At 37.2% G+C, this 24,387-nt stretch overlaps 1 protein-coding gene across 2 annotated transcripts in view; it reads left to right on the forward strand.

The window, feature by feature from the left end:
- Positions 1–24,387, forward strand: part of luzp2 (leucine zipper protein 2) — a 248,338-nt gene that overhangs the window by 134,569 nt on the left and 89,382 nt on the right. For both annotated transcript variants that reach the window (XM_049483255.1, XM_049483256.1), the window contains exons 2-3: positions 16,173–16,284; positions 23,958–24,028. In XM_049483255.1, the coding sequence (XP_049339212.1) occupies positions 16,173–16,284; positions 23,958–24,028 (183 nt within the window). The remainder of the gene's footprint in view (positions 1–16,172; positions 16,285–23,957; positions 24,029–24,387) is intronic.

The following is a 24,387-nucleotide window of genomic DNA, read 5'->3' on the forward strand; positions in this document are numbered from 1 at the left end:
TGTTTTGAGGTTTGCAACAATAGAGGAGCGCCATTGTTATATATATTTTTTTTTCATGTTTAAAAATTATCCACACATTCTGTATAGGGGGAAGAGGACATAGGGATTCAAGACTGCAGGCTTTGTGTTGTTAAAAAATGCTCGGACATCACTGAAAACGAAGTGGTCTTGAAGGATCTCAGTGGACTTTTCTGCATAATGTTGCATTACAGAAATACTGTACATACCGTGACAAGAGGTGTCAACTAACAAAGAACAAATACTTTGTTACTTTACTTAAGTAGAAATGTTGGTTATCTATACTTTACTGTATAAGTGCACTATAGGACTCCAGTCCAAAGTCTGAATTTGATAATTAATAAAAATCTGACTTTGGAACTGGAATATATCATAAATAAATAAAGTGAAATATTAAATATCTTATTTCAGGCCTACCTTGGAGTTCTTTTTCATCAAAAGTGACTAAATATTTCAGCAAGACAATGCTAAACCTCCAATCAGCAGGTGCTAGAGTGAGTTTAAGTGTAAGGAAGGTCAGATGCTTTTATCCTTATTGGCGTTTTTTCCCCTTATATTACTTTTACTTTTATACTATAAGCAGTTGTGAAATCAGTACTTTTACACTTTTACTTAAAGAGTAAAAAGCGATTGAGTTGATAGTTCAACTTCTACAAAAGTATTCTGAACTCTAGTATCTGTACTTCTGATTTATTGCAACCTCACGCCCAGCTAAGAATTAACTTATATTGATATTGATCAACAATAACATTTTAATATGTATAACATTATAGTCACTACAACTTTTAGAAAAATGTGTTTTGGAGAGGGGGTGTGGGTTGTAGTGCACCACAGGACTCTGTGGCGCTGCCTAAGCTTTTGTTTTCTTAATGGCTTTATTTTTTCCCTTATATTACTTTTACTTTTATACTTTAAGTAGTTTTGAAACCAGTACTTTTACACTTTTACTTAAAGAGTAAAAAGCTTCAGTTGATACTTAAGCTTCTACAGAAGTGTTTAAACTCTAGTTTCTACAGTATACTTTTATCTAACAGACTCTGGCTTTTGGACATAAGGTTAACTTAAGGCTTCAGTTTTGCACTGTAAAGTTTTGTGGTTCTATCTGCTACCATTGTTGAATGATGATTCTTGATGCAGTGGCATCCATAGAGATAGGAGATCATGGGTGTTCAGTCTTGCACCCTTGCTCTTTATTGCTAGCTCACCCTCACTTTGGTGCACGTTAGCGCATTAGCGCATTAGCGGCGACAGCATGTAACATTAAACCTCAGTCAACTGTGTAAAGGCCCTTTTTCCGCTGGGTGTGCTACGGTTTGGCGTGAGGGCGGCTGACATTTATAAATGCATTTCTGTGGCTTTAATGAGCAGAAAGGTTGGAATGATTAGCATGACGGAACAGTCTGTTGGGCCCGAGTCCCGCGAACGCTCGAACGGACACGAGCGCGTCCCAGTGTTTCTGAAAATTGCCTTTGGAGCCGAGGTGCCCCGATCCGTCCCGCGGCGACTCTTTACCCTTCCTCACACAGCCGAGCCCAAAAGGTCATTCTTTTGTCTGGCGGGGTCTGTCAGATTGCTGTCCTTTCTCATATGTTTTATCAGTGCAGAGCCCGGCTCCAGTCAATACAGGTATCTCTGGGTAATGGAATGGGATTGATTTTTAATGTTTCCCTGCCCTTTGGAATGAAACAAAGACTCCCCTGCACCATATTGGGAATCTATGTGACATAATTAAAACGCGTGGTCTTTAAATCGAGCCGCGAGCCGAGGACGGTCACTGTGGTACATTTTAATTGAAATAAACCCTGTGTAATATCTCACTTGATTAATACTCAGCCGCGATAACTGTTGGAATTAAGCAATATATTTTAGCATAAAAAAGAGAGAAAAGTATATTTCAGCGTTCCGATTAGCTGATCTCTTATCGCTGATCATTCCGGGGTATTGAGCCGTGATTTGTTTGAAGACATTAGCCTGGTGTGGAGCACTCTGCACGCTGTACTGCACTCGGCCTTCCACCGCGCCGGGTAATTTCTAAACGTCACTCAACCTATTTTTCCCACTGATTGATCACCTGGCTGAAAAATGCGATCCGCGATCCGTAAGAGCAGCTTGCCGCTCCTGTACACCTGATCTGGCTGTTCTTAGCAGTAGGGTGCAGTTTCAGAGGATTAGAGTATTTAAAGCCGCTATTTACTCCCACTCCCCATGTTTAAGGCTCTCTGTGATACTCATAAGCAGATTACTTGGAATTTGCTGTGGTTAATATTTACAAAACGCAGAAAGGGACGAGGGGAGCTTTAGTCACAACTCGATCCCATTAATACGCACTCTTAGCGCTGGCTGCATGGGGAGGAGGCTGAACAATGTAGCCTGCTGTGCTCCAGCGATGACTCTTTGGATGTTCTATAAATGCTCTCAGTATTAAACAATACCTGCAGTGCCCTATATGAACAGAGGGGGTGTAAAGATACTGTCTGCCTACGATTCCACTTAACGTATGATTTTGGAATGCCACTATATGATTTAAGCTCTTTTTTTCCTCAGTTTGAAAGGTCATTTACCCTACCCATACTATATAGGGCTCTCCCTATTACTAGCAATGTCCCCAACACTATAGGAAGGTAAATACTAGTGCATGCCTCCTCTGATACATGTGAAGTCTTTGACACTCTTTTCCTCTTTTTTTCAACTATAAATGATGAAATGATAAAACTATAATAGCCAACGTACTTTGAAGAAAGCGCAGCAACCCAGTGCTAATACATCAGCTAACAGATGCCTGTGCTGACCAACATTACCTTGGGAGGAGTTCAGTTTCTGAATTAGATTTTTCTGATTTTACTGTTTGTGGGTACCTGTTTGAGTAAAATAAACATTGTTGTTTTATTCCATAAAAAAACAGACAACATTTATCTCGAATTCCAAAAAAAAAATTGTCATGTAGAGCATTTATTTGCAGAAAATGAGAAATGGCTGAAATAACAACAACAACAAAAAAAGATGCAGATCTTTCAGATCTCAAACAATGCAAAAAAAAACAAGTTCATATTTATAGAGTTTTAGGAGTTCAGAAATCAATATTTGGTGGAATAACCCTGGTTTTTATTTCACAGTTTTCATGCATCTTGGCATCATGTTCTCCTCCACCAGTCTTACACACTGCTTTTGGCTCTGGCTACTGATGCCAAGCAACAATATCTGGGATTTCTTTTTTACGGCATTTAGCTGACGCTCTTATCGAGAGTGACTTGCAAAGTTATTTCTATTACAGAGGTGGGCCAATGTAGTGTTAGGAGTCTTGCCCAAGGACTCTTATTGGTATATCACAGTAGAGTCAGCCAGACTGGGAATTGAACCCCAGTCTCCCACATGATGTGGTAGCTCATAAGCAGGCAGTGGTGTTATCCACTGCGCCACACCAACCCCAAATAAATTCCAAATAAAAATATTGTCATTTAGTGCTTCAAAGAAAACAAGATCAAATTCATAAAATTTTAAAGATTGGAACTCGATATTTGGTGGAATAACCCTGCATCTTGGCATGTTCTCCTCCACCAGTCTTACACACTGCTTTTGGATAACTTTATGCCTTTACTCCTGGTGCAAAAATTCAAGCAGTTCAGTTGGTTTGATGGCTTGTGGTCATCCATCTTCCTCTTGATTATATTCTAGAGGTTTTCAATTTGGTAAAATCAAAGAAACTCATCATTTTAAGCTGAACATTTTTACAAAGTTACCCTCCTAATCAACACTAGACTGAGCTTATCATATTGTGTTCCAGTGGGCCTTATACTGTATTAAACTTCATTATGTTCATTATACTGCATGTTCATTAAGGCACTTTAATTTGATCACAAAGCAGAATCACAGGACAGAGATGAGTCCAGTCACTGTTTCAGACTTTGCCAAATCAAATAATCTCACGTTCAGCCTCTAATATCTCCCCTCCTGCGACCTGGGAGGCAGAATATTAGAACATTAAAGGTGATGAAGCAGGAATCTGAGCGTGGCGCTCCGCCTGCCGATGAAGAGCCGCGTTTATCAGCTGTGTTTCAGCTCACACGAGCTAAGCAGCTTGCTCTGAACTGGCCACGTTTATTAGATGGCACGCAGCGAGGAGAGAAATGTATTCCAAGCATTAAATTAGTCTGAAAAACAATTCCTTTCAGCCTCAGCCGCTGCTGCCTTATTTTAATGCTGGCAAGTCTAGCCACTCCTGGCTGTATTAATAAACCATCATCTCATCACACAAGGCCTCAGCTGGAGGGTTAGTGTCACATGTCTGCACTGAATCCTGGCCAAAACACAGGCATGGCAGAGGGAAGAGGATCGGGCTGACAGCCGCTGCACATTCACAGCCTTATTCTCAACATTTACTGACTTCCAGAGCTCTAGAGGTGTTTACTTTAGTGTGACTGCAGGTTTTTAAATAACAGCAACAGCATTTTAATGGATGCGACTGAGATTTCTGTTTCAGCTCAGCTTATAAAAACTATAATTATGTATATATGTATATACATGAATCACATACAGATGTGCACATGTACATTGTTTGCAGTTAAGAGTTTGCTAAATTAATCAACAAAATCATTCAAAATCAGTAATATTGTTGAACTGTAACTAAACTGAATTGAATTTCTTTTAATTTCTCAAAAAACAAACAAAAAGAAATACGGCACTGTGTCTTGCTACCAATTGTTGGGTTTGTGACCTTTTTCCAACTGGACACATCAATACTGCTATCAGTATTTTAAATGATTTTTTTTTACAACATACTGTAAAGCAGGTCAGACAGTACAGCTGCAGTTTATGAAAAAAAAACAAAAAAACAATACTGGTGAAAATCATTGTATAGTATCTTCATAAATAGTGTTTATTATTTTCTCATAGTACATATATAAGAATAAACACATATTCATTTTTAATTAGGGAAAATCCTTATATCTATACATATATAGCAGCGATTATCAACCGGTGGGTTCTGGACGGGTCACAGACAGCATTTAAAAAATAAATACATTTAAAACATAATTAATACAATTAAAAACGAAAAACAATTAATGCTCGTCTGATTTTGATCTGATCTCATCTTTTATATTGAGGAAAAAAGAGACAGAGGGATTTTCTTACCAATGTACTCTGAATGCAGAGATATGAGGAGAAGTGAAATATCTAATTTTATAAACTTTTATGCAGTTTTAATATTTCACTTTATTGTAGTAAGTTTTAAACGTGTAGTTGTCATCTTCCTTCTCAGTTTCTTAAAAAAAACTGCTCTTAAATTCATTTTGCTGCATATTTGTGTTTAAATCTAAGCCTATTTTTTTTTAAAAAAGAAATTTGATTGGTTTGCTTTCTATAAAAGTGGATCGTGACCTAATGACCATGAGAAAATGTGAGTCCCAGGTTGAGACCAGTTGAGAACCCCTGATATATAGTTTAATTGAGCAGTTTCTCTAAAGAGAACAGAAGTATCACTTGTAGAGTTGATGCGCACCATTTAAAAATGAGTGAAATACACCCGTGATGAATGAGTGCATGTTTGCAACCACAACAATATCGTACAAAACATATTGTTCAATAGTGTAGCTATAATAATATAATATGAGTCAATAAGTAAAAGTCAAATTGAGCCTCCTAAGAACTACATTCAGATTTCCAAAAAAAAAAAAAATTGCTCCACTGTTTAGTTCTGCATTTTTTAGCACTTAATGCAGCATTTTTTTTCATGCTATTAGTGTCCCTGATGCTAGTCTCTCCAACATTGCACACTGTGATAAAGACAGAAGCATTTTGCTATGTTTAATAAGCTCATGTAATAAAATGTTACATGTAGTTTTTGATAATTATCCTTATTTTGCACATTTTCATCTTGAAATCCATGTCACTCAATTCTGTGATTCTGAGTGTTATCAAAAAAAAAAAAAAAAAAAAAAAAAAAAAAAAATATATATATATATATATATATATATATATATATATATATATATATATATATATATATATATATATATATATTACACATTAATTACACTGTAAGATGTGGTCTAAAAGAGAAAAATATAGATTTTTTTGTCCTAAAATCTTGACATTATTGACAGTAATAAAGTGTATATTAGCATTAAACTGAAGATAAAAAACTGTGTTTTAGCATTGCTTATTTATTTATTTATTTATTTATTTATCTAGTTATTTTGAAAACAATGTATGCTTCCTTCCAATGAGCCCAATTTACACATCTCAGATAGGAGCGTATCGCATGTAAATGAGCACGCCAGCCGGGGCTGCTGAGAACCAGCGTGCTAACTGAGTCGGATCTGTGCGTTCTGAATATCATTACCCTGCATCAGCTCTCATACTGTTATAATGTAAACAAAGGGAGGAGAGTATATACAGAGGGTACAGGGGTGATCCAGCAGCTTATATACAGTATTATACACTTTACTGAAGTTAAATACGACCCACCTTTTAAACTCTTAGAACCCTACGGACGGATTTTCCGTCCAAAATATATATATATATATATGGCTAGAGAGGGCGGTACTTACTCTTTCTAAAAAAAAAAAAAGCATCTACAAGAAACCCATTGAGAAAAACTCCTAAAAAAGTGAGATCTCCTTCCCCAACCAATATTATTTATCTTTAGTGCTTCAAACATATTTATATGATGTTTCAAACCAAATAATATCAGTAAATGACTCAAAAGTGTCCACAGAAAAAGTGTGAAACTACCTGCTTTACTCAAACTAAAGCTAGGTATGGTGTGCGCACTACTTTATTTAGTTTTTATTTTACTCGCACATTTTTACTAAGTAGTTATTTTGCACTAAACATATTTTTATTTATTTAGACTAAAAAGTTTACATTTTTGTATATATTTTTTTTGTGTGTCCTGATCAAAATACTGAAAGGTATAGGCTGCTCTGAGTGTCAGGTTTTTAGTATCTACATGTATCCTAGAGGTGTGATTATTGATTATCAAGAAAAATAACTCCGCCTGATGCTCTATATGTATTTTGTCAAAGTAATAATTAATAAACCATGTAATGAACTATCATCAATATTCTTATGCTTTCACCTCATAAACACTCTAGTCAAACCATTTTTGAAAAGATATCTTAGGTGTGAATATATTTAAAGTCTATACATTAAAAAATATGTATATATATATATATATATAATATATATATATATATATATATATATATATATATATATATATATATATAAACAGGTGCTTGGTAAAATTTTGACCAAAACATGATCAGTTCCAGGAAAATATAACAATTCTGCTCCCTTTTACATTTTAAATGATTATATTTTTGAGCAGCCGTATGTCTTCTGGAGTAAAAGAGATCAGGGCATGTGACTGTCTGATATAATTACTGTGTTATAAGACCTGAAAGAGGAACTGACAAAAAAATTAGAAAAAACACACTAAAACAGCCTAGGGTTCAAAGGGTTAATGCCCGGCTCACGCTACAGGATAATTGAGGTGATATTGAGGCAATCGTGAAAAAGTCTCCTGATTTCAGGGTGATCATAAACGATGATCTTCAGACATAAAAAAACAGCAAAAAAGCTAAAATAGCTGGAATCTTTTGGACAATTTCTGGGCCAAATACCACATGCTGACATCAGCAAGACTGACTGTCTGAATCTAGGCTGAACTCTGGTCCAAGTGCTTGGGTCCCATTCAAGGAAAATGTGCTGCATGTGCTTAGACCCCGGCTGCCAAGTATAATATGGGAATCAGCCCAAGTCACTTGTGGCAACACCCCGGTAGTCAAGTATAATATAGGAAGTCAAATGTGTCTATACACTGCTTGCTGAGTATAATATGTTCATCTTCCCAAGCCGCATGTTCCAACTTCCTGGATGCCAAGTATAATATGGGAATCAGCGCAAGCCACATGTGCCAAACCCCCAGTCGCTGAGTATAATATGGGAATCAGCCTGAGCCGCATGTGCCAAAATCCTGGATGCCAAGTATAATATGTGAATTTTCCAAAGCCACATGATCCCACATCCTGGATGCCAAGCATAATATGGGAATCAGCGCAAGCCACATGTGCCAAAACTCCAGTTACTGAGTATAATATGGGAATCAGCCTGAGCCACATGTGCCAAAACCCTAGTCAACACCCTAGTTGCCGAGTATAATATAGGAAACTACCCAAGTCGCATGTTCCAACATCCCGGATGCCAAGTATGATATAATATGGCACTTGTGGCAACACCCTGGTAGCCGGGTATAATACACTGCTTGCTTGCTTGCTTGCTTGAGTATAATATAGAAATCAGCCTGAGCCACTTGTTCCCGAACCCCAGTTGCTGAGTATAACATGGGAATCTTCAAAAACACATGTTCCTGCATCCCGAATGCCAAGTATAATTTGGGAATCAGCCCAAGTCACTTGTAGCAACACCAAAGTTGCTGAGTATAATATAGAAATCGGCTTGCGTCACTTGTGCTAACACCATGTTTGCTGAGTATAATACAACAATCGACCTGACCTGCTTGTGCTAACTTTTCGGTTGCCAAATAAAACCCATATTTGGCCTAATTCCGCATGACCAATGCACGGCCAAATCTCAGCCAGTGCTGCCCTACATTCTTCATGCTGCCTGTGAGGTCTTTATGTGTGGGTCTCTCCCGTTTTCAACATTAATAAAGATATTAAAAATCCTGTAGTGTGGGTGAGGCAATAAGGAACATTAATTTCAGCGAGACAGTTCTAAAGCGTCTTCGTCTTTATTTAGAGCTCTACTGTAGCGCACAGCAGCTGTGTTATGAGCTACAGCTACAGCGGGAGAAGTCAAGGTTACATGCCAGAACCTTTGTGTAATTGGTTAAGGAGGAGGGAGGGGCCGGGGAGATGGATGTTGGCGGGTATTATGGATCGTGGTTCATAAGTGTAGCTCGCATCACAATTTGTTTTCATTAGCATTAAGAGAGGAGATTGGTTCGTCGCGTTGACCATGAGAAGAATGGCTGCGTGCGAGCGAGCTGCCAGCTCCCTGCTGGAAAATCTAAGAGCTGTGCGGAAGGCCGGGATATGAGGGCTTGATGTAAACAAGACCACATGCTGCTTTGCTCATAACACACAGCGGCGAGAGACGCGCTACGAGACGCCGCCACCGCCACAGCAATCTAGGCCCTCTGCCAGCCGGGCCCAGGCTTTATTTACAGAAGTAAAGAAATATTGGAGTGTTCATCAAGTGCACTCACATCTTCTTCCCCCATTCCCTTTCCCTTCATCTCTCTTCATCTCTCTCTCTCTTTCTCTCTCTCTCTTTCTTTATTACCCAGTTTACTCATGATTGACATTGGCAGGACCTTCAGTCTGCAGTAAACACATATAGTACAGTTCCAAACAATTAGAAGAAGGATTGTATGATATATGATCATAATTGATATCACAATATGCTTTTCCTAATAAACACTCAATAAAATAAAATTCTGATATCAATATGAACACAACAAAAAGTGTATGTCTGCTCCTATAAACTTCTGAACGATTAATTTGCCAATTCATGTAAAGCATGGTCTAATGACAGTCAACATGAAATGTTTTAAATATATATATATATATATATATATATATGTATACTGATAATATATATATACTGCAATATCAGAAATATAAGAATATATAAGAAATATGAAATATAAGAAAAGTTATTAAAACTTCTTGATCACATTTTCTATGCATGTAATTTATATTAGGCTGTATATTAGATGTATTAACATACTCATAACACAGTATAATGCATTTAAAGGCATTATAAACATGGCTATAAATACAATATATAACAGCATATAATACATTGTAGCCATATGTATTATGCATTAGGAATTGAGATTATAATGCACTCTAAGTTGTATTTGTAATATGTTACACATCTCGTTTAAAATATCATATATCTGTTACTATTAATAATATATTCCCATGGTGGACATTTGTCACTTTACTTGAAGTGAACAATGACACGTTATAATACATTGTAATTTAATATAAGCTATTATAATATTTTATATAAATATACTTAATTAACTAAGGCAGCTTTGTTGAAGTTCTTGCTATTGTTATATGATATAGCTATAATATCTTATACATTTTTATAAATATTATATATTTTTTCATAATTATATAATTATTATATTTTTTATAAATATTTATAATCATGTTTTAATGCTTTATGAATGCATTACAATGTTGTGTTAACATGTTTATGTGGTATAATAGACACAGCATTAATAGAAAGTGTTTTTTTATTGCAATACTTGGATCAATTCTTAAGTTAAACCAAAATAATATATTTTGAAATTCTTCAAATATTAAGAATGTTGTCCACATATATATTATACTAAATGCCGCTAAATGCCTTACACAGCTACTGATCTTCATACTGAACATATTGCTTTTTTTTACTTCAGTTCACTTTAAGCTCTGAATCTAAAATCTAAATAGCGCAATAAAATATATCCTGTGTGTTATAGATCCAATGAACTAAAGCAAACCCAGCCGTATGTACTGTAATTTACATGAAGCTGGTAAAAAGCCCACAGTTAAGAAAGCACACAAAGAGACTGTGTGCTGCTGATCACAGAGAGCTGACCCTCACAGCGGAGGTTGTTTTAGTCTGGTACAGCAGTGTAGTAAAATCTGAGTCATTTAAAACGGCAGATCTGCGCCGGCCGTGTTTGTGTAGCCTTTAAAGCAGCGCCACACACTCGGCTCGGAGCAGAGGGCTGTAATGGTGCTCCAGATGAGAAGTCATTGGCATTACTGTGTTGGCGGAAGCCCAGTCACACTCGATCTGATCTTTTAGCTCAGTCTTGTCCGTCCGTATTGAGCTGTAGCTCCGCCGCTCGGCTCGGCTTATTAACTCAGCAGTTTTCTGATTTAAGGCCAGAGCGCAGCACTTCCTGCTTTTTAGAGAGGATTAGTTTCATATACAGAACCCATCCAATGTTTGGACACACCTATCGACTGTCTGTTTTATTATTTTTAGCAGTAGTAGTTGTTGTTGTTACATTGTATAGGGGGCTATTAAATCTGTAGTGGACTAGCAATAGATCTCATCTGCAGTCTAGGTTTTGGGATGCAGCTAGTGTTTTCTCAATTCTTTTTCAAGTACATGGCAAATCTTCATTTGCAAATGTAAAATGTTTTATATACAGCTCTGGAAAAAAGGGTATTTCTTTGATTTTACCAAATTAAAAACCTCTGGAATATAATCAATAAAAAGATGGATGATCACAAGCCATCAAACCAAACTGAACTGCTTGAATTTTTGCACCAGGAGTAAAGGCATAAAGATATCCAAAAGCAGTGTGTAAGACTGGTGGAGGAGAACATGCCAAGATACATGAAAACTGATTTAAAAAATCAGGGCTATTCCACCAAATATTGATTTCTGAACTCTTAAAACTTTATGAATATGAACTTGTTTTCTTTCCATTATTTGAGGTCTGAAAGCTCCGCATCTTCATTTCTTATTATCTGCAAATAAATGCTCTAAATTAATATTTTTATTTGGAATTTGGGAGAAATGTTGTCGGTAGTTTATAGAATAAAACAACAATGTTCATTTTACTCAAACATAAACCTATAAATAGCAAAATCAGAAAAAACTGAAGTGCTCTCTTAATCATAATCACAACATTACAGACAAAAAAAGTATACCGTGATTATTAGAATGTTCTTGTTCTGTGTAATCTACTTACTTTCACAGGTTTAAAATAATTACTAGTAGACAGAAACTGAGAGAGAGGGAGAAAGGTCACTCAGAACCCAATTAGAAGTTCAGGAACCAATTAAAACTACGTATTTTTTTTCTTTAAATATAACTATACAAACTAAAATAAATATAATCAGTAAGTGTGGAGTGAAGGTTGTTGGAGTGATGTTTGGTTTGTTTGTGCTTTTACTCAAACAGAGAAGGCAGAACTACCATTTAACCCATCTCTCACAGTGAGTTCAGTTCAGCTCAGTTCAGCTCAGATCAGATCATAGCTGAAGCTCTGCGGTGCCCTGATGGCCTTCCGACACCGCGGCTCTAATCAGGACGGTGAGATCTACCGCAGTGCCCGGCGGAACATAATCATAAGCCTGTTTGTTTGACAGCCTACTTCTCATTAGCACACTTCCAGTGATCCGCCCCCGCCCAGCCCCGAGCCTGCCGGAGCCGCCGAGTCACGAGAGGTCACAACACAATTATACACCGGCCTCAGTAAAGACCAATTTGTGTCACATCCAGACCGACGTAGCAGCTTCAATAGACTGTCGACTGTCTGCAGACACCTGAACATAGAGCTGTTTATCAAAGAACATCAACATAGAAATGGTTGCAAAATACCTTGAAGGAAGTGTCAGATTGCTGTTCTATTCAAGAGGGAAATAAAAGTTAGCAGGAGCAATAAATGATTAAGGTTGATAAACTGATATGGGCTCTCTTGTTTGCACTCTTGTTTATTGAGTAATGCATGTGTAAAGCAACTATGTCTTGGCCTAAAGTTGTAGAGGTTCCTAATGGTGTCCTGCAATAATCCATCCTGTGCAACTCAAATATGACATTCCCATGCAGTCCCTGCTGTTCTTCTGGTGGGGTGGTGGTGGAGTATTGATAGTGTTGATGGGCATCCTACACATTTTTACAGGGTTTTTTGCTCCATTTTAAAAGTCAAATTTAATTATTTTTAAGACCTTTTTAAGACCTCAATATATATATTGTCATGCAGAACATGTTAGCATGTTAGATAGCTCACCTCTATTGTTAGCTAGCTCTCCTCTAACCCTATTTTTCTCCCCAGTAATGTAGCTAACTCTTCACTAACATTAGTATGTTAGCCAGCTCGTCGCTAACCTTAGTTCTCTCCTCGGTAAGGTTAGCTAGCTCGCAGCTAATTTTAGCTAGCTTGTCGCTAACCTTAGTTCTCTCCTCAGTAATGTTAGCTAGCTTGGCGCTAACCTTAGTTCTCTCCTCAGTAATGTTAGCTAGCTTGTCGCTAACCTTAGTTCTCTCCTCAGTAATTTTAGCTAGCTTGCCGCTGATGTTAACTCCGCTAACCTTAGTTCTCTCCCCAATTACTCGCCGCTAATGTTAGTATGTGCTTTTCCGCTGGCATTAAACACACCATCTAAAAATTGTATACCTACAGCAAATTCACAGTAGATTTAGGACAATTTAACATTAATTATCAAGATTATAATTTGAGACATTTTAAGACCTTTTAAAAACTTGTTACTGTACATTACTGTAATATTGGAATGTCAAGGTGTCTGTAATGCAGACGGCACCACACAGCATTTTACTTTACACCTTGACACCAAGTCTTCAGGTGATCTTGTGCACCAAACATGGTGCCTCCATACATCTACCCTTCAAGTTCTGTTCATGTTGAAACTATATTTTTGATGATTAGTCTATATACTCTACACAAGCAGCTGGGTAATGAGTCTGGTGTGATTTTCTATCGTCTGTCTTTCTGGATGCACTCTTGATCAGTTTCACTGCAAGCGTATCTAACACGTTGCATGAACTTTATGAGCCGAATTCCGATTTCAGTATTCAGATTTATTAATCTCCCAGGTGTTGCTGTACTCTCTTTGATTTACTGTACGAGCCACAGCTGCTGCCGCCACTGGCACAATTCCAGCCACAAAGCTTGTTTGGAAAAGCCGAGGAGGATAAATAGAAATGAGCCAATGGTTGAGTCTTTCATGATGTCTGGGCATGGAGTTGTAGAAGTTCCTAATGGTGTCCTGCAATAATCCATCCTTTGCAACTGAAATATGACATTTTCATGCAGTAGCTGCAGTTTTTGTGTTGGGGCAAGGGTGTAGTGTTGATGAGCTCTATAGCGTCCCACACAGTTTCAATCAGGGATAGACTTGTAGGTTTGGCTATATGCATTTGACCATGTCATAGTATCTGTTTCTTCAAGACGAGCTCTAGAGACAGCTCTAGATAATAGTGCACCTGTTGGATTGTGCATTTTATAATAAATGCAGAGCTTCATTACCATAATTTTGGACTGTCAAAGTGTCTGTAATGAAGACCAAAGATGATCAAAGATGGCGTAATACAACATTGTACTCTACACCATGACAACAAGCCTTCAGGTGATCTTGTGCACCAACCATGGTGCCTCCACACATCTACCCTCCAAATTCTGTTCATGTTGGACCTATATGTTTGATGATGAATCTACATACTGTAGATAGGGTAGCTGGGTAATGAATCTGGTGTGATTTCCTATTGTTTGTCCTGCATTCTGGATGCACTCTCAGTCAAATTTCACTGGTAGCCTATCTAACGTGTTGCGTGAATTTTATGAACCAAATGTATTCAGATTTATTAATCTTCCTGGTGTTGCCGTACTGTATCTGATTCACTGTAAGAGCCACAGCTGTCGCCGCCACTGACGCAATTCCAGCCATGAAGCTCGTCTGGAAAAGCCGAGGAGGACGAATTGGAGACGAGCCCATGGTTGAGTCCATCATAAGTTATTTATGATTTGTATTCAGGACGATGACGCAGAGAAAACATGGTGCGCTCGATTGCTTTTATACTCTGCAGACAGAGTTCTGGGTGTTTGTTTCTTTGGCCATGAATAGAGGCTTGATGTTCTGGCAGTACGATCATGTGTGTATGTTTGTGTGTGTGTGTGTGTGTGTGTGTGTGTTGTATATGGGCTTTTACATGAATGTGTGTCTATGTGTGAGTGTGTTGTTTGTTTGCTTGCCTTATATAAAAATAAAAATAAAAAGGTTTAATGCGGCAGTTCTGAAATCTGTCATTATTCAGTCTATATCTGTAAACAGACGTCAGTAGGAAATGAACACTTGCAGAAATGTTCGTAATGCTAGCATTACCAGCAATCGCCAGCCTCTTCCATTAGTGTTTCTCTAGTGTTCCTCCTGCTGTTTCAGATTAGCTGTTAAGCCACAGACTTCATGTTCACTGACTCTTTATATATATATATATATATATACTATATATATAGATAGATAGATAGATAGATAGATAGATAGATAGATAGATAGATAGATAGATAGATAGATAGATAGATAGATTAATTTAATAAACAAGGATCTTAAGAAAAGTCATACAATATTCTGCTATTATAAAAACCAAGCAGTCCATCACTGAGTAATCACTAAAACTCAGGACTCAAGACTTAAGACTGTCCTTTTAGCAGATTTAATTAATCACTGATTAATGTTGTTGATTAAATCCACTGATTAAAATTGACCTACCCTGTGTTTGTTTCTTTCACCATGAATAGAAGCTTGATGTTATTGAGGCTTGATGGTTTTTACCATCATAATATTATGATCAGCTCCATGTTTCTACACACGTTATTTATTTTATCAGCTCCACTGATCATATAGGAGCACTTTGTAGTTCTTTAAAAAATACAGACCGTAGTCCTGTATCTGTTTCTCTGCATACTTCAATATTTATAATGCTGTGCTTCATTATGTATGATATCTATCTATCTATCTATCTATCTATCTATCTATCTATCTATCTATCTATCTATCTATCTATCTATCTATCTATCTATCTATCTATCTATCTATCTAAAGCTTTGTATTTTCTCTCCTATATATATAAACAGTCATCAGTACGAAATTAACAGTTGTAGATAATCGTTAGCAATGCTAACAATGTCAGCAGCTGCACAGCTTCTATCTATCTATCTATCTATCTATCTATCTATCTATCTATCTATCTATCTATCTATCTATCTATCTATCTATCTATCTATCTAACTAACTGACAGTCGTCAATATGAAATGAACAGTTGTAGATAACAGTTAGCAATGCTAACAAAGCCAGCAGCTGCACAGCTTCTTCCATTAGCATTCCTCCTGCTGTTTCAGATTAGCCGCTAAGCCACAGGCCTCATGGTTACCGGCTCTTTTAAAATGCGCCGAGTGTTTCTGCCCGCTCTTCACTCAAGCCTTGAATGACCAAACCCGTACAGAATATTTTACAGGAGCGGAGCTTGACCGAGCGCTCGGCTCCTTCCCCCGTCTCCAGGCACGGAACCCATAACCTGACATACCGAATTGATTTGCCGAGGAGAGCGCCGACTTAAAAGAAGTAATCTTTCTGTTTCCATTCTCTTCCTGTAGCTATGAAGTGCTGGAGAAGAAGCTGAAGGAGGTGTTCACAGAGAGGACGGGGATTCTGCGACAACTCTCCAAAACATCAAAGGAGCTGGACAGCATAAAGGGCAACCTGCAGGTAGGAATTCATTCTTACAGAAGGTGAAGGTCCTCAGGGATGGCAGACCGGCTGAACGAGCCTTTTTCTTATAAAGATTCACCAGATAAACGAGGATCTTAAGATAAAAAATCATGTCATATTCTGCTATAATACCTCAGCTGTCCATCACAGAGAAATATCGCCCAGCACTGTTCTTATTTCCCAGGTTATAATTAATAATTTATTAACACTGTTGGTTAATATTGGTGATTTTAATGATTCCCCTTTTCTGTAAGTAAAGCAGTCAAATTTACTGGATTAATATATGACTTTTTAAAAAAGTATCCTCTTGCAACTAACAAATATGCCTTCTCCATTAAATATTATAGTTTTTTTTTTTTTATAAAAGACAATTTGAATAAGTGGAATAAAAGAAATGCATATATTTGTAAAAAGTTTAAGCCTGCAATTTTAACAAAACTAAAAAACTAAAAAAAAGTAAATAATTTCGATGTAATCTTATAAAGAACTACTGTTGTTATGTTAATATACCACTGTCAAAAATAAGAGCACCAGACAATACTTGTTAAATGCAGTAACTTTCAATATCCTAACTTACAATAAAATACCATTTTTTCAAACATTTTATAACAACTATAAATTTATACAGATGTTTTTAAACAGTTGTATGTCTCTTACAGTAAAAACATACTTACAAGAAATATACATACATTTTTTTTCTAAAAAAAAATAAGATACCACTTCAGTTTCTCTGATTTTGCTATTTATAGGTTTATGTTTGAGCAAAATGAACATTTTTGTTTTATTCTATAAACTACAGACAACATTTCTCCCAAATTCCAAATATGTTTTTTTCATTTAGAGCCTTTTTGAAAATGAGAAATGGCTGAAATAACAAAAAAGATGCAGAGCTTTCAGACCTCAAATAATGCAAAGAAAACAAGTTCATATTAATAAAATTTTAAGAGTTCAGAAATCAATATTTGGTGGAATAAACCTGGTCTTCAAGTCTTCATGCATCTTTGCATGTTCTCTCCACCAGTCTTACACACTGCTTTTGAATAACTTTATGCCACTCTTGGTGCAGAAATTCAAGCAGTTCAGTTTGGTTTGATGGTTTGTGATCATCCATCTTCCTCTTGATTATTTTCCAGAGGTTTTTAATTTGGTAAAATCGAAGAAACTCATGATTTTTAAGTGGTCTCTTATTTTTTTTTCAAGAGCTGTATTTTATATTTTATGTAAAGAGAACATTAAGTCACAGGTCAGTATCCACAAATATCCATAGCAGTCCAGGTTTATTGTTCATGATACCACTTCAACCACAGGAGATGGAGACTGAATGATGGACAGACTTGATTGAAGGCACTTTCCTGAAATGACCATCCTGCTTTTCTCAGTCCAATGATGTGGCCTCTTTTAACGTTTGTCAACTGGGAAAAATGTCCTTGAGTACACTGTAGAGGCATATATCTATCAGCCAATGATCTCTCACCAAGAGGTGGACTACCCAATAATAGCCTTTGAGAGGTTTTTATACGATGGAGTGGGGGAAGCTACTTTTGCGCTTTCATAAGAAGACTCAGGGCCCTATCTTACATCCTACGCAAGGCATGTCACAATGCTTATTACTATCTTACACCTCAACAGTCTATTTTCACGTCTTACACCAGTGTTGTTTCAATAGCAAAGACGCTTAACAATATATATATATATATATATATATATATATATATATATATATATATATATATATATATACACCAATGGTTGTGATGGTTTAGAAGTGAGGTGTATTCAGGCAAATGTCTGCTGTGTTGCTATCTTGGTAATGGAAAATACAGGTGCGCCACTGACTGATTAAAACCCTGACGACAGTCAACCATCAGACATTTGCTCAACTTGTGAATAGCACACGTACACACTTCTTCAATGCACACACAAGGGAACACAGCAGTGAACAAACCCATATTTTACATTAAGAATAAACAAAATATAAAGTAAAATAACATTGCTGTTCCTGTAAATAAGCTGCTCATGCACCTTTCATACTGCGAAAAATCAGGTCAGTTTCCTCTGCTGAGAGGTTTAGAAGCATTGCATCATTAAAATCCCAATATGCCAAAGTCAGAGCACACCTGGCTCCTAAAGGGAATGGGAAGTAAAACGCTGATTGGTTTATTGCATGTTACGCCAAAAACACGTCCATGATTAATTAAGAGAATTAAAACACGGCTATCGCAAGGCATACTTTTCCCATCGTTATAATAGCAAAGACACACTGACATGCCGTAAATCAAACTGCACGGTGCTCTGTTGACTGCTCGCCTAAAGATTGCTAAAATAGTTTAGTTTTAGTTCATTTTAATTTAGTTTATTTTGGTTCATCAAAGTTAAACAGTTTTTTTACAGAGTGACAATAATAACAGTTATGAAAAATATATAATATAATATATATATATATATATATATATATATATATATAGAGAGAGAGAGAGAGAGAGAGAGAGAGATTTAATAAAAGATTCTCAGTTTTAAAACTGATAATGACCGAAAAGGTGTAGTCTGAAGCTAATGCTTATTTTGACTACCCTTTTTAAATCTTATATAGCCATTTTATATACTACTCCTACTCCTCTAAGTTCATATTTGCTCTCATTACAGCTAGGAAGTAAATGGTTTTGTGCTTTGGACATTAACAGTGCAGTTTGAAGGTTGACTATATCACTGAATTTTAAAATATATAGATTAATAAATAATTTGTTGGTTGGTTCATAGTATGTTTTTTTACTAATAATTCTAACAGCTTTCTTTTGTAATATGAAGATAGGGCCCTCAGTTTCTACTTAGACCACAACTAAGACACTTGGATAAAATGATTGGAGCGCTCTTCTTCAAGGTCCCACATAAAAGATCAGGTATTATACTGTGTTTTTAAGTTGCAGTGTCTCCACAGCTGTTATCTGCACTGTCTCAGCACCGGCTCAGTGTCACAGTAGTAGTGTTTAGGGAACGGCGGCACTGGAGTCAGCTGATTGCTTTCTGACAGGATGTTTGGACGGTTTCCTGAGTGCTGGATCCCCGGGGGTGCTGTGTTGGACATTAGCTCCAAGGCTGGGTGTGAGGCTTTGTCTCCCGGGACCCCTGTGCGGCGTCCCGAAGGTCCGAGCTGGAGAATCCCCTCAGCGGTGGATTTGCTGTAAAACCACAATCAACAGTAACCTTTTTATACTGATCAATTATGTATATGTGACCTTTCTGCGGCAACTTTCCGGGCCGCGCTGTTTATTTTTATAACGAGATATCCCCCGAGTTCAGCTCATCATCATTAAACCTTGCCTGATGAAGCCCATCATCGTGGCAGGCGTGGGCGGGGGTCGAGCTTTGAAGGTTCCTGGTGGTGGAGTCCTGCCAGCTCGCCTTGAACGGACACTGGCACGCCAGTCTCGATCTGACTCAACCAGCTCACAGATGCTCCAGTAGTGACAAAGCTCTGCTGTTGTTACTCCAAACACACTGCCGGCTCGACTGACTGCGGCTGATGCTGAGTGATGGGGAAGCGCGAGGTGACGGGGCACGGCTGTGTTTTTTTTGTTCGCGATTCCAGTTTTACACCGTTTAACCCTTTTTTGGCATGAGGTTTTTGAAGTTTTTACAACTAAAGAGGAAGTTGATTTAACTTTTTTATTTTTTGTTATACTGTAAGATCGGATAAGTTGAGTTTACTTAACTTTTTTTAAGGCAGCCGGTTTGCTCAATTATTATTTTTTTTTAATGGTGTGTATTTTGTATGTTTTATTTAATGCTTATTTTGCACTTTGTAAGGTGTCCTTGAGTGACAGAAAGGCGCCTGAAATAAAATGTATTATTTAATATTTTTACTTACTTATTTTTACTTTTATTTCTAATTGCTCACTTTTTTATTGGGTTTAAATACAATGAACAAAAATCTGAATTGGTCATTAAAGTACTGAAGCAGCACACCACTGCAATCAAAGGCCACTTGATCTGTCCCCTCTCAAGGTCTGTCAACTGGAGAAAATGTCATTGAGTGCTAAATAGGGACATGTCTATTATTCAATGATCTCTCACCAAGAGATACACTGCCCTAAAGTAGCCTCAGAGACTGATAACCACATGCTGAGTGTTACTGAGCATTGCTGCAATCCGAGGAGTCCATGAGGTCTATATACACAGTACAGACGAAAAATTTGGACACACCTTCTCTTTTTCAATGTGTTTTCTTTATTTTCATGGCTATTTACATTGTAGATTCTCACTGAAGCATCAAAACTATGAATGAACACATGTGCAGTTTTATGTACTTAGCAAAAAAATGAATGGTGAAATAATTAAAAAGATGTTTAATATTCTAGTTTCTTCAAAATAGCCACCTTTTGCTCTGATTACTGCTTTGCACACTCTTGGCATCATTCTCTCAATGAGCTTCAAGAGGTGGCCACCTGAAATGATGGGAAGGAGTTCCCAGAGGTGTTTATTAGGACTTGTTGCTCCTTTGCCTTCGTGGTCCAGCTCACCCCAAACCATCTGGATTGGGTTCAGGTCCGGTGACTGTGGAGGACAGGTCATTTTTTGTTAAGTACATAAAACTCCACATGTGTTCATTCATAGTTTTGATGCCTTCAGTGAGAATCTACAATGTAAATAGTCATGAAAAAAAAAGCATTGAATGAGAAGGTGTGTCCAAACTTTTGGCCTGTACTGTATATATGTGCTACTTAGAAGAATCTAAAGTATAAAACATTTTTATGAAACATAATTGGATTAGATCCAATTAATCACAACACGTTTCTGTGATTAACAGCAATTAATGACAATTGTTCTTCTATAGTGGATGTTTTAATGTAAGTAAAAGAATGAATGTAAGAAATGTAACATCCAATTATATTAAAATAAGAGCTGCACATTAAAATACTAATATATACTTCTATGTTTGAGAGGAGATAAAGCCAATGTGGGGTGCTGGAAAAAAGTATGCATCAAAAATTTAATTTTTCTTCATTGTAAACATCTCAGCTTGGTTGTAAGGATTTCTGAATTAGAACATACTTTGTCGAGTATTAAAGAGTGTTTTCACAAGAAAATTCTGTGTTCCAGTGTGTATATCTGTGCAGTGTGAAGCTGCTTTAACACAGAAACTGAAAATTTGATGCTGTGCTTTAAACACAGTGTTTTTAACTGTGAGCAGTGAAGGCTGCACATACGCTGCAACAGCACGGAGCAGCAGAGACAGTGTTTGTTCATAGCAGTATTTTATCTGGCTGAAATATCAGATTAAACTATGCCTTATCAGCAGTTTAGCTCAATTCATAAGAAGTATATTTCATAACTTGGTTGGTTCAACACCAGGTCACATACTCACCAAAAGCAAACTGCTCACAGAAAAAAAACAATAAAAAATGTGTGTTGGGCGGGGCTGGGGCAGATTAAGGTGAAAATTAGGAATATGGAATATCTGCTGGGATGTTAATGTAATGTAGAGGAGGAGGCAGGATGCAAATGCAAGTCTTCTTTATTTTCCATATTTAAACTAACAAAGAAAAGAACACTAGGGAGTAATATAAGGAAGAGGGAACAAAAACAAAACACTATAAAATAGAGGATAAACTAACAGACTGAAACAAACAAGCAAAAATAACAAACAAAGAAACAAACTACATAAAGTAAACTTGGAACACTGAGGACAAAAAACACATAAGGTCTGTGGCTAAACAAAACAAAAAACAAGATCCGGACAGAGTAACAGGACGAGGTCAAACAAAAAGCACAACAGGCAACAAAGGGAGCACATGTGGTATTTTTACTCAGGCACACATTTGGGACACCTGTGGAAGCCATGAGAGGGCGGGGTTACAAATGAGACAAGAGGTTACAACACTAATGGCTAGGGCGGGGCTGGGGTGGAGACAGAAGGATAACCAAAATAATGCCATGTGCTCAAAAAAGCACATGGCTAGGGACACAAGACAGGATAACAGAGACAGACACAGGCTAAGGTGTAACAGTTAAAATATTCATAAATTGTGTGAGTGTTTTAAATTGGAGTTTTGTAACAGCCTCTTCTTTAAAATGTAAGACCAAATACAATCTTAAATAAAAAAAAAATATGTATGCAATGGAGAAAAAAGGGGCAAAATAAATAAAACCTTGTTATTCTAATTTAGTCCAGATTATTAAGAGTATTACTAGACTGCGTTTTGAGCAGTAGGGGTATTTTCTGCACTCCGTCAGCTCGCTTTCATCATTCAGCTTCAGTGGAAAGTCTAAATGTTGAATTTATCACTGTTTTTACTTTCAGATGAATAAGAGGCAGAAAACTTTTATGCAGATGCAGATTTGGAGATTTCATTTTCCAGCAGGATTTGGCACACTGCCCACACTGCCAAAAATACTAATTGGTCTTATATAATATTCTACTTTTTTGAGATGCACTAGTCTATATGTTCTAAAAATTAAACATCAGAGCTAACTCTCCATGTTTGGACAAATAGGTGAAATCACTGAATAATTTATACCAGGTGTCGGCAATTAATTTTGACCGCAGGCCAGATATTTTCATAGCCATTACACTGCGGACCACAAAAAAATGTTGTTTTGGAAAATAAAGTGTAATGGGATGGAGTGCTACAGACTAGTAGCTCTCCAAGTTAGAGGGTTGTTGAACCCAATTGCAGAACAGTTGAATTCAAAGCAGGTAAAACTCAAGTAAAAAAGGAAAAAATAAATAAATAAACACAGCGCACCTCACACGGAATCAAACCCATGTCGTCAGGGCTGCGCTCCAATACACTATCGCTGCCCCGGCTAGTGAATTGAGAAACAGCCGGGGAAAAAAAAGCCCTTACAAGGAGATAGGGAGCCCAAGAACGGGCGGAAAAATAAGAATGGGCGGAAACTAAAGTCACACACAGCTCGACAGAGAGACAGGAAAGGGATGTAAATAAAAGCTCACCAGAGAAGCTTTTTATTTTCCATTATTGTTCATTATATTTCAAACAACCTTACAGGCCTGATGTTTCAGGCTGGCGGTTCACATCTGGCTCATTGGCCACCTATTGCCGACTCCTGATTTATACCAAACTCTATCTAATTTAGAATTTACTGAATTTACTGCTCGGATGTTAAAATGTTCATCAATTTAAGTTTTGTAACAGTCTTTTCTACATAAAATACATTTAGGCCATGAAATGTATGCAATTTATAAGTAAAAAAAACTAAACCTGGTATTCTACATTAGTCTATAGATTATTAAGAGTATTGCTAGATTGCGTTTTGAGCAGTAGGGGTATTTTCTGCACTCCGTCAGCTCACTCTCATCATTCAGCTTCAGTGGAAAGTCTAAATGTTGAATTTATCACTGGTTTCATCATTTCCTTTCAGATGGATAAGAGGCAGAATGAATCACTGCTGTTTCTGATAGATGACAGAGAGGGAGTGACTTACGCTTTTGTCCTCCCCGCGAGGAGACATTTATCAACGGCTCAGAAGAATCACTCAGCCTCAGCAATGAGAGTCAGATTCTTTAACATCACATCACATCTGAATGTGTTATCTGCGTCTGTCAGCCCAGACCAAGACTGAACAGCAAACATACAAATGTTCAGCGTCACAAAGCAGCTTTCACACTCAGCCTTCCCTCTCTCTCTCTCTCTCTTTCTCTTTCTTCTCAGTCTCTGAAGAACGACGACGCCGTGCCCAAAAAGGATGTGCAGAGGATTCTGGAGCTCAGTCACAAACAAAGGTAGGGTCAGATTCCTCACTTATTTTAAGCTTTTACTGATTCAGACTTTTCTGTACAAGACACAATGTTCTCTCTAAGGGAAAAAAAGAACAATAGCTTTGTCCTATTTTTAGACAACAGTAAAAAACATAGTAACGTATTGAAAAATATATGTAGAAACCAGTCATTTTGGATCTATCCAGGTATAATCACAGATGTAAATGCATCTTGGCATGTTCTCCTCCACCAGTCTTACACACTGCTTTTGGATAACTTCACGTCACTCCTGATTCAAAAATTCAAGCAGTTCAGCTTGGTTTGATGGCTTGTGATCTTGTCATCCATCTTCCTTTTGATGTTCTATATTCTAGAGGTTTTCA

Source organism: Astyanax mexicanus, chromosome 9, assembly GCF_023375975.1.
Source record: "Astyanax mexicanus isolate ESR-SI-001 chromosome 9, AstMex3_surface, whole genome shotgun sequence".
NCBI lineage: Eukaryota > Metazoa > Chordata > Actinopteri > Characiformes > Acestrorhamphidae > Astyanax > Astyanax mexicanus.